Source organism: Sorex fumeus, unplaced genomic scaffold (assembly GCF_029834395.1).
Source record: "Sorex fumeus unplaced genomic scaffold, SorFum_2.1 ptg000018l, whole genome shotgun sequence".
Lineage (NCBI taxonomy): Eukaryota > Metazoa > Chordata > Mammalia > Eulipotyphla > Soricidae > Sorex > Sorex fumeus.
Window position 1 is genome coordinate 20,032,424 of NW_026606075.1, and position 12,009 is coordinate 20,044,432.

The 12,009-nt window shown below is 40.6% G+C and overlaps 1 protein-coding gene across 2 annotated transcripts in view; it reads right to left on the reverse strand.

Moving 5' to 3' along the window:
* ATG10 (autophagy related 10) overlaps positions 1–12,009 on the reverse strand; it is a 307,540-nt gene that overhangs the window by 201,785 nt on the left and 93,746 nt on the right. For both annotated transcript variants that reach the window (XM_056112566.1, XM_056112567.1), the window contains exon 3: positions 3,864–3,959. In XM_056112566.1, coding sequence (XP_055968541.1) covers positions 3,864–3,959 — 96 coding nt within the window. The remainder of the gene's footprint in view (positions 1–3,863; positions 3,960–12,009) is intronic.

Below are 12,009 nucleotides of genomic sequence, written 5' to 3' on the forward strand. Positions count from 1 at the left end.
AAAGCCATTAGAAAGCTTGAGAATGAGAGAGGGAAAAAATGCAAATAATATCAATATTATTATAAAATTACTTTTGACTTCCTAAAAGCCTTTCACAGATGCCCAGGGGTTCTGAAAGCATATCAAGGATTCATTTATGCTTTAATGAAAAGCTAAAAAGACTAACTTGACTCTATCAGCCTAGAGTCCAGTTTGTCTTTCTAGCACCCACGGCATTATTTGTGTTATCTTGAGCTTGCTGTCAACTCAGATCAAGAGCTCTTATTTCTAAAAGTTTGGTGATGCCACATCAAGACACTCCCTTTTACTCTAAATGTAGACTTTGTACATGGTTTTCCCCGCAGATTCCACTTTTGAGGTTTTAGGTTATTCTCTGTGATGGATGCCGTGAGTGCCCCATCCAAGGCCCCGTGGATCCAGTGTGTCAACTTCCAACTTAGATTCTGTTGCTTGCCAGAGAATCTTACAAGAATGATAGGACACCACTCAGCTCCATGGCTGCCCAGGGCAGATGTTTCCAAAGATGATGCCCTGGTTCTACTTTGAATGTCAAAGTATGTTTTGAACATGCAGCCATGAGAACAGTCCTGCACCAAATAATACCAGTTGGCGGTCTCGCTCAGCAACACTGGGGTCACCGTGCTTCGGAAGCTCTGTCCACTGCTACTACAAAGAGTGACCGACACATCAGTGATTATCACCAAGAATGTTCAAAAGGCCAATCCATGACATAAAGTGAGTCTTACTTGGCAGCAGTTTCTGTTCCAGAGCTTCACAGCAGATGAGACTAAAGTCTGTGTCTAGCAAAGACCAGATTTATCCTTAGCTTATCTCCCTTGTGCTGTTCTACTTCCATTACTCCCTTCCTTCCATATCTGTGAAGTCACTGACACAGGACTTTGCTTCTCAAGAACTGCTTCTGGTGAACCCTAACCTAAACATATCCAAGATGGCTTCAATACAGACTCTGTCATAAATTATAGTAACTAGCTCTCTCAGCATCTTAAACAGGCTAAGCATCCCCTGACACACCAGTGCAGTGGTTCTTAAAGTGCAAATTTGTAGGCCCCCTCCATACCCACTGAATCAAAATATCTAGCTAGAGATGTGGCATGATGAACTAATGCACGGCAATTGTACATTTGAGCTGTTTTCATTTCTTCCTAAAATCAATGCTAATGAAATTATTATACTTTTAGGTGAATGTTTGTGTGCATTTCTGATAATTTTTGAGTATTTACCTGCAATTTTCTGTAATGTGTAAGTAGCACTGTAGCACTGTCCTCCCATTGTTCATCGATTTGCTTGAGCGGGCCCAGTAAGGTCTCCATTGTAAGACTTGTTGTTACTGTGTTTGGCAGATCGAATACATCATGGATAGCTTGCCAGGCTTTGCCGTGCGGGCGAGATACTCTCGGTAGCTTGCCAGGCTTTCCTAGAGGAGCAGAGGAATCGAACCCGGTTAGGCCGGGTTGACCTCATGCAAGGCAAATGCCCTACCTGCTGTGCTATCGCTCCAACCCAATGTATAAGTGCTGCAGTAAAAAAAAAAAAATGATGGACTGGATAGATTAACAGAGAGAGAGAGAGATTTATGTAATAAACAACCGCAAAATGTTAATGGTAGAAACTAGATAATGAGTATATGGATATTTAGAACAAAATTCTTCCAGCCCTTTTATATGTTTGAGATTAACTGGAAAATGTTTGAACCATTGCATGAAATTAAACTTCTAGAATTGCAATAAATTGTTCACAGTATGTGCATATTTAAATTTTGTGGAATTAAGACATCAACCAAAGAGTGTCAATTCCCTCATACCATCAACATCACTTTCTGTTTTTTAATTTTACTCTTTTTTTTTTTTTTTTTTTTTTTTGGTGTTGGTAGGATGAAGCTCCCAAGCAGCTCTCAGGAACCCCAGGCCACTTCTGGTGATAGCCAGATGAGCAATACTGGTCAATGCTCAGACAGACAACGCAGTGGCACTTGGGTCCAGCAGTGCCAGGGGTCACCAGGGCCACAGCTAACAGAACTTGGGGAATTAACAGGGCCATATCCAGTAATACATGGGAGCCGTGTGGTACAAAGAATCTAAATTGGGTCCTTGTGCATGCAAGGCAGGCACGCTAGATAGCTAAACTATCTCCCTGACCCCAATAATTACACTTTGGTGCTTTTTACATCTTTGCCATGTTTGTTAGGCAAAACTGGTCAATCATCTCCAAATCATGAACATTTTTAAATTAGTATACTTTGTAAAAGTATATAATGATTCAATTTTTAAGTATAATAGTAGATTTTAAAGTCAACTTGTTGGAAAGTTTTCTAACTTGCTTGACTTCACATTTTATGTTGGTTATTCAAACCATGAAGCAGCCACCTACCCCAGAGGCACTAAACTTACTACCATACACAGTGCTCTTGAGAGTAACTTATAAACCAGATTACACTGGTCAGAGTTACATGCTGGCCAGAGATATACACAGGCAGAGAAGGGAGCTGGACTATCAAATGTGTCTGTCTTAACTAGTCTTGAGAAAGGGCTTTACCTTCAGAAAAATGTCACAAGAATGTCTTTTTTTCCCTACTTTCTCAGGATTATAAGCATCAATCCCTTCCTCCTCTCTATTGAATCAATTAGGTCTCTAGCAATTCTACTTTCAGATGCAAGTATTTTATTTCAAAATAAAATCAATATAATATGACTCATCAATAGGATAGAATGCAACACAGATACTGAAAGAGCTATGGAATTCTTTATTTACTGATATGAAAAGTCATCTTGACAAACTTGTTCACTGCAAAAGGATATACCATTGTGTGTAATAAAAATCTGCAGAAGGATACCTACTAAAATATTAATAATAGTTACCTTCACCTGAAGGAAATCTCATTTTCTTAAATTCTTTTTAATATATTTCTCTATTGTTTATTTTTACAATAGATATGTCTTTTAAATATTCACAAGGGCCAGACTTAAGGAGTTTCCCAATCCCCATTTTTTTTTTTTTTGCTTTTTGGGTCATATCCAGCGATGCACAGGGGTTACTCCTGGCTCTGCACTCAGGAATCACTCCTGGCAGTGCTCAGGGGACCATATGGGATGCTGGGAATCGAACCCGGGTCGGCCGTGTGCAAGGCAAACACCCTACCCGCTGTGCTATCACTCCAGCCCCCCAATCCCCGTTTGATCCCCAAAACTGGATATTGCTCCCTGAGCTCTACCAGGAGTGATCCCTGAGCAAAGAAGCAGGAGTAAGTTCTGAGCATTACTGGGTGTAGTCTCCAAAGCAAACAAAATAATGTTATCCAGAATAAACACACTCAGGCAATTTGCGTTTTGATTAAAGAAAAGGGAATATACCCCAGAAAAACCACTAAGCCTTATTAAAATTTAATCTAGCAAGATTTTCAAATCAAGGTTAGAGCACCCTAAAGAATGAAACCCAGATCCAGTATGTTTTAAAGGACAGAAGGGAAAAGAGTTAAAGACAGATGAGTTAATGAAGTCCCCAATCTTGGATTAAGCACTCTAGGGAGAGGGCTGTATCATCCTGGGAGGACTATACCAGAGGAAAATCAATAGGTAGCAGAGGACATCTGTGGTCTAAAGATACAGCAGAAAAAAAGAGTGAAGTCTCACTACCACCGGGAGATGCAGAGAAGATCTCGGCTTCAAGATCGCAGCCTTGCTAGTTGCTTTCAGTATTGTAGCTAGAAATGCCTCCTGACAAATGATCCATCTTCTCCCCACTCCATCAGACCCAGTATCTAACATCAGTTATTATTTTTAATGTATGTTTAATTTTAAAAAATTATACTCCACAATGACTGCCAAGAAGAATAAGACACCACTCACCTCCATGGGAAGACATGCCTGCCCAGAGGCAAATGTTTCCAAAGGTGATGACTTGGTTTGAAAATGTGTTTTGCACATGTAGCCATCAGAACAGTCCTGCACCAAATAATACAAGGGGGGAAATGTTATTTTAAGAGCACACTGTTTTCAGATCCACAGCTTCTCAAAATAGAAAAAAGCAAAAGAATTTAAGTGCATTAATTGAGATGATGTGATCAAAACAATTCCATGTCCTCTGCACATAGTGGGTGACCAATAAATGGAAAATATAATCTTTCGCCATTCTAATTTATTAATGCCTCCCCTTCTCTTAAACTAAATCTTCCCCCTTTTCCCTTCCAGCAGTCCACAGCACTTAAGGCACAGAGCAAATATTTCTCTCTTTTGTTTTTTGTGAATTTTCACATCATTTTTATTGCTGGGATTTCAGCAAAACACAGAGAGATGTAAAATCTGAACTCTGGAGGCTGGAAAGATAATCCAGTGGATAAGGCACCTGCCTTCCACGTGGCACATTATGTTCAGTCCTCGACACCATATATCGTCCCCTAGGCCCCACCAGGAGTGATCTGAGTCAAACCAGCATCCCTGAACATCACCACATGCCTCAACCCCCAGGAAAAAAATTCTGAGCCTTGTTCTCAACTGACTTGAGCTTCTTGTTGGGACTTCATGGCAACTTTTAGAAAGTATTCAAATGTATGGAAATTTCTTGTCGCATAACAAATATTTTCATGCCCTTCTGAGACAGCACTTTAGAAGGACTTGCAGCAGCTTCTGGAGCTGGAAGAGGTTTTCTTTTCCATTTCATGCTCAAGGCAAAATCTCCACTAAAATGTACCAGGACATGATTGTGCTGCAAATGACTGGGCATTTGAGAACCAGTCACTCCCATTTAGGTACATGATGCCTTTGTACTGAGGAATAGACTGAGAAAGGTATGTCTAATATTGCTCAAACTCTTTCCTCTGAACCTTGTCCACAGAGAAGTTCTTCAAGCAGTTTAGACAACTGCTACCAAATGTGCCTTTGAAAATATGATTTCCAAATCATTCCTATTTGTATTCCTCTTGTTTCCTTTTATTTTTGAGGGGTGCACAAGATTGAAGCCAGGGCCTTATACAATGGAAATAAGAGCTCCAGCACCGAGTCACATCCTCTGCTCCTCACTCCTCATTCACTCTTAAAATATTCTATTGGATGCTGTTCATCTATTTCTGTGGTCAACCCCATTTCATAAAGGTAAAATCATACTTGAGTTTTGGTAAATCTCTCTGGTAGAGTCTAGCACAATAGAAGTACTGTGTTTGATTCCTGTATCATCTGTCCACCTCTAAGCATGACTGGCTGTGGCCCCCTGGACCCCAAGCATCATCAGTGCCAACCCCACATGCCAACTCAAGCACCGTGCTTAATACTCAGCATAGACCAAGCATGGCCGGGAGTGGCCTCCAGGCTCTTCGGGCACGGCTCACAGTGACCCTTATATTAAAAATCTATCTGAATTCAAAAAAAGTCATGTGCAAAAATGTAATGCTTTGTGTGCAAACATTCTAAGTCAATGAATATTCATCTTCTGCCAAATTGTCACTGTGACATTCATAATTTAATCAAATTAATATAATAATAATTTAGGGGAGAAAGTGGTGACTTGATCAGATGCAGTAGTAAATATAGAACAGTACTCCTGCTGAAAAATTTCATTCAGCTCAATATTTTACAAAGATTAAAAAATCATGTTTTAAATAAAAAGGAAGAAAAAATGTTTGCAAGGGATTTCATACTGAATATGCTTTAACTTGTATCATGCCAATTTGTAAGAGCTTCAATTTTTGGTTTAAATACTGATACCCTGAGATTCTTGTTCACCCAGAAACTTTAAATGTGACTACCTGTCAACAGGTTCTCTACAGATGTGAATCAAGATGAGGTGACTCCAACCATTGTACCTAATATCTTTATAAGAGGAGATAAAAATGGCTAGAGACACAAGCACAGAGGGAAGAGGGAGAAAAAAAAACAGAGATTCTAGCAGTGCTTTTAGAATAAAAGAATAACAGGGATTGCCCCCAGCTACTAGAAGTCAGATAAAACAAGGGGGGGGGGGGGGTTTCCCTGTGGCCTTTGCAAGATTTCCAACTTCTCCTTTCAAAACTGTGCGATATACCTTTACAGGGCACCTATTGGTTTGATGTATTCAGCACCCATTTTGATTAGCCCAATCCAACTCCTCTTGCCACTGTCACAAGTTGCCAAATATTTTCAATATTACTCTTGCCTACATGGCAAGCTATCCTATCCCTTACCACATTGCATTAGGATTACATATTTTGTATGTGAAGTGTTGTAAATTCCTGCTATATACATTCAACCACAATATATATCCTCTGATAATCTTTTGCCCAGAGATATTTACAGTTAGACAAAGTAAATTTACTTAAAATAAGAAAGATGCATGTATTGATAGTTTTTGCTATTTACATCAAGTATTCACTCCTCCTTTTGGAATAGTAGCTAATTTTCCTCTAGGAATCATTCTCTTATCCCCTCTCAGTAAAGTTGAGGTATCCTAGTTCAGGGATGACCATAGGAGGACTCTAAACTGGTGAATGTGGGAATCAGGGCGTCTGGCTTCAGACTGTTTGATGGGCAAATGATTCTAAATGGGCCAATGACGGCTCCAAGTGAAGCTCAGGGAACCGTATGTAGTACCGGGAATCAAGCCCAGTAAAAACCATACCTGCTGTACTATATCTCCAATCCCTGATTACATAAAATATTTGATGAATATGGGATCAGAGTGATAAAACAGTGGATAAGGTTCTTGTCTTGCACATGGGTGACCTAGGTTTGATCCCCAGATGGTTCCCTGAGCACTGCCAGGAGTAATTCCTGAGTGCAGAGCTGGGTATAATCCCTGAGCATAGCCAAGTATGGCCCCAAAACAAACTAAAAAATTGCCAAATACATGAAAACTACACTATCATGTGTTTGTGAGATAAAATAACAGCTGTCTGCATCTTAAAATAATCTGTCAGTAGGAAAAAAATGAACCAAACTCTTGGGATATTTGGTAGGGTTAAATGTGTTCACTGGATATAATTCACCAAATAAAGATGACTGTTATATTTCATATTTTTCTATATCTGGACACTAGTCATACAATCTCTTCTGAAGGAAAGTTACCATTAGCAAAATTCTAATTACAATGCAAAATACACTTCCTCTGACATCAAACAGAGGTTGAGAAAAAATTCTTGTGCGCTTTATGGTATCACACTGTCCTCCCGTTATTCATCGATTTGCTCGAGCGGGCACCAGTAACATCTCCATTCATCGTAGCCCTGAGATTTTAGCAGCCTCTCTTTACTCATTCTTCCCAACGGTGCCGCACTGGAGGCTCTCTCAGGGCCAGGGAAATGAGACCCATTATTGTTACTGTTTTTGGAATATTGAATATACCACAGGGAACTTGCCAGGCTCTGCCATGTAGACAAAATACTCTCTGTAGCTTGCTGGGTTCTCTGAGAGGGAGAACTAAACCATCAGAGGTTGCTTATACTCTACTTCCGGAAGTTTGGTTTATAGTCTCTGGATCTTTGCCACTGATGGGATTACATGGCGCCAGGGGCAATTTGTGGGTGTGACTGCCAAGTTACTGGAAAATGGGGGATCTGGGTGGAAGAGGCCCAGTACCGATCTGAGCAGGCTTGGAGATCTCAGCCCTAGGTCCCGCACACCTCAGTTCCTCTGCCAGTTCCTTCATGTGTGAAGCTCCTCCGAGCGTGTGAAGAGTGGCCTTGAGCAAGGAAGGCTGTGGCTGGGTTCTGGAGGTCTTCTTGGGACAAGGAGGGAAACTCAACCCGCCCCCCTCCAAGGGGCCCCAGTAAAGAGAGCCAGGTGCAGGGGCAGGGAACTCTGCACTTAGTGTATTAAATACAAATGATTTACATGATCTCTTTCCTAATGAGTTGAAATAGAGAGAAATGTCATTTCAAATATTACATGTAACTAAGAAACTTTAATTTCTATGTAGTCATTTCTGATACTTTCATTAATGTATTTAGGGAAATGCACAAACTATATTTTAGTCATGGTAATTTTCTTTTCAGTATCCATCTCTTAAAAGTCTGGATTAGTTTTTTTTTCTTTTTAATAAAATGTAGAGGGCCGGAGAGATAGGTCAAGGTTATCTTAAAGTACCTGTCTCGCATGAGGCCAACCCTGGTTGGATTCCCAGAACCGCATATGGTCTCCTGAGCACCATCAGGAGTGAACTCCCCCCAAAAAATTGGGGAAAGAAAACCGCTAAAGATAGAAAAAGGTGTGGCTCCACATGTTCTTCAAGCATTTACTTCCACGGAAGCTGGCCTTTCTCCTACATTGTTTTAAGTTGCAGTAGAAAAACATATTGCTTTCTTCATTGTTGTTAGACAGGCACATGTGAAGGCATGACACATGAACCCAGTCCTAGTTGAAGCCCCAGGTGGCCATAAAGGAGGTTTAACTCAATTCCCCACCCCCCACAGTAGGGGGAGGACATGGCTCTAGCCTGCACCATTCTTTTTGTCCTTCTGAAAGCTTACAATTTACCATGAACTTTATACATCCTTAAGAGATGCTATTTTTATGACCCCTCTCCCTCAGTAAATCTAAAATTCAGGCCCAGACAGGAGTCCTGCGGGAAGAAAGGCACGCCTGAGATCCTAACTGCCACATCTCCATTACATTTCCACATAAAAACCTAAAAACACTCTGAAACACACTCTGAAAACACTCTGGAACAGCCCTGGAGGAGGTGAGAACAAAGGGAACCTCACCATTTTCCAGGTCAACCCTCTTGTTTTAGAGATAAGAGGGTAAAGGACTAAAGGACTTTAAAGAGCCCCGTCTTCCAGCTAATTAGGGCAGTGCTGGAAGTGGAAAGCAGGTCTCTTGACCCCAGTGTTGTTTTTACCACACTAAGCAAACTCTGCCAGAGAATAAGATCAGGGCAGAAACAAGCTTACTGACGTTCCGGAACTGATGTAAGCCAGCACTTTTTGCTCTGAGTAACAAGCTCTAGCCACTCGAGTATGGTCTGGGGAGTATCGATCTCAGAGTCGCTGGGAAGCTTGTTAAACAGGCAGAATTGCAAGCCCCACCTCAGAATTCCTCAATCAGAACTGCATTGAAGGGATGCAGTGTGATTCATGCTCACCATTGGAAGCACTGTGGCAGTACGCACTGCAATCTCTGACTCAAACGGATTGTGTAAAACATGGGTTCTCATGCCAAGGTGCAGATCACAATCACTTGGGAAGTTTCCAGAATGCCACTGCAGAGATCCCACCTCAGACCAGGGAAGTCAAACTCATCCAATGCCATTGTCAGGGCTGAGAACCCATCTAGACTGAATTCACGGGGAGTTCTTTTGGATTCTTGAGAACGGGGTCAACTGGGTCATCTACAGTTGGAGAAAAAGATCACAAATTCACCAGCTCTCACTCAGAGTTCTTGTTCCTTTATTCTAATGTAGCCTCTGGAAGTGCTCATCTTGGAGCTGCGACTGTGCTGGAACTGATTTATGAGTGGTCAACCCTGCTCTGGGGCCTGCTCAGTCTTGACCCAGTACTCTGAACTGCCATTGATCTTCTAACTTAAAACTGTCTCTATCCCATGTCTTACTACACGCCTCCACCAGGACCCTCTCTGCCTAGCCACAAAGCAGAGACCATCCCTCTATCAGAGCACAAAAGAAACTAATAGGAAATGTCCAGGTCCAGTAATCAAACACCATGACTGCAAAAGAGAATACCTCCTCACAGTCAAAATTATCCCAGTTTTCTAAATAGAATGCCCTTCACCTTCTAACAAAATAAAATATAATTAGGGCTGGTGAGACAGCACAGGGGTAAAGCACTTGCCTTGTAGGCAGGGGACTTTGGTTCGACCACTGCTATTACTTGTGGTCCCCTGAGCACTTGCAGGAGTGATCTTTGAACACAGAGGTAGGAGACTCTGTGTGCCCCCAAAACAAAAACAAAATTAAAAAAATAAGACACAAAAGAAAACAAAAGAGAAAACTATCAAAATACCAAGGGAAGTTTGTAGTTCACATCATAGACTAATTTTATCAATAGATAACTTTAGTTTCCTCAGTATATTAACAGTTCCAACAAATCAGTAGGACCGAATAAGTAGTTCCTAGGCAAATGAGTAAAATATATAATTCCTCATTAAAAGAGGCATTACACAGTTATTGCTAAATAAAATAATTTAATGTTACACATAAAAAATGCAAATTAAAATGATGTGATTCCAGTTTTACCTATCAGATTGGCAAAGAGCAAAAAAAAAATAGTGTTAAATATACTGTGTAGACAAACAGGTGAGCACTCTCATACATCGCCAGGGGCACAGGAGTTTAAATGAGCATTTCCTTTCTGGAGAGCAATTTGGCAAAAATTATCCAAATTAAAAATGCACACACCTTTGACCCAGAAATGCTACTTTCAGGAATTCTTATTATACATCCAGTTGCACATATACAAAATAAAAATGATGCTATGATAAATATGAAAGTACTCTCTTAATAACACAATTTTGGAAGTAATCTTAAGTGCCTATCAGGAAGGATTAGTGGAATAAATTGTGGTATAACCAAATAACGAAATGCTACATAGTCTTAAACAATGAGCAAATTTTGATATGAAATAAGAAAATAAGAAGCAAGGTAAATCATTAATTTTTAAATATGCTGAGCAGGGCATCATGTGCTCGCATGAAAAACCCTCAGCACTACATGTGCCCTCACCCTAAAACTGCCAAAAGTGGCCCCTGGGCCCAAGTACTGAGCTGAACATTGCCATGAGTGGCCCTAGCTCCAAGTATCAGTAGGCACGCAACCGCAAAGAAGGCAGAGCAATATGTGTATATGTACATTATGTTCTCATCTGTTTAGGTTTAATTTCCTATGTTTGTGTGTACTCTAAATATATTTAGAAGGACACCCAAGCAGGTTGAGGTGAGATGCATGGAAGAACTTAGAAGAAATTTAAATGTTTAGTGTACAGAACTTTTTGTACCTATGAATAAATAATACTTTGTGTTAAATCCTTCAGTTGATTGTCCTTTGCACATACACCTCTAGGCCATCACATTGATACAACAGATTCCAATCTTGAACTTCTAGGGAGGAAATGTCCTGAAGGCCTCAGCACCCCAGAGAGACAATCAAGTTTTCAAGTTTAGCGATGACTGCATATTGGACGGAGATCTAAGGATTTTGCAACAGAACATGTTTGGATCTGCTTCCTTACAAGCTGTCATGGACTATGCCACCCAGAGAGCTATGTTATGCCTGTTGAAATCCAGCTACCCAAATAATTATAGGGCTTCTGTTGCTGAATTTTAATAAGCTTTTAACAATCATCTCTAGAAAAACACTGCTCTCTAAAAAAAAATTGGGTGGCAATTATCTAAGGACCTCAGCTGTACTTTGGAATAAAGCTTTGCATACAGGACTTAAACTCAAGTTAACTGCCCAGAATGATCAGCTGCAGAAAGGTTTGACAAGACCGTAAGGTAGAAACTAAGACAAGAGGAAGTTTCAAGGTCACTGCAGGCACTTATCAAAACATGACTTGCAGAGTCGGTGAGTCCTGAAGACAGGCCAAGCCTAGACCACAGAAATTAAGTGATTGTTCTTTCCCTCTATAAAAGATCAAACCAATAGTACAAGATTCTCTCCAAAGCAGACTGATCTTAAAAAGGAGGCAGGAAGGAGAGGGTGGGGGTGGTGAGGAGAAGAAAATTAAAGCTGAAACTTTAAAACCAAGTATGCACTATGCACTCAGTCGGTCAGATACTAAATTAATATCTGTCCACTAAAAAACAAATAGCCAAACTTAAATGATAAAGGAAAGTCTTTGTTAAGAATTTGGAGATCCTCCAGAATCAATTCTTAATATGCTCATGTGTCTCAACCTCATGTCCACTCCCTACACCACCCACTCTTACTAACTTTGGTTTCAATTTCTCATCCTCTTACACCTTCCAAATACATGTGTGATCCTGGCCATGGTGACCCTGATGCGTGAGTCAGTATCAAGCCTTCCCAGAGGCAGCAGACGAATTCTTTTTTTTTTTTAGAGCTGTACAAAGC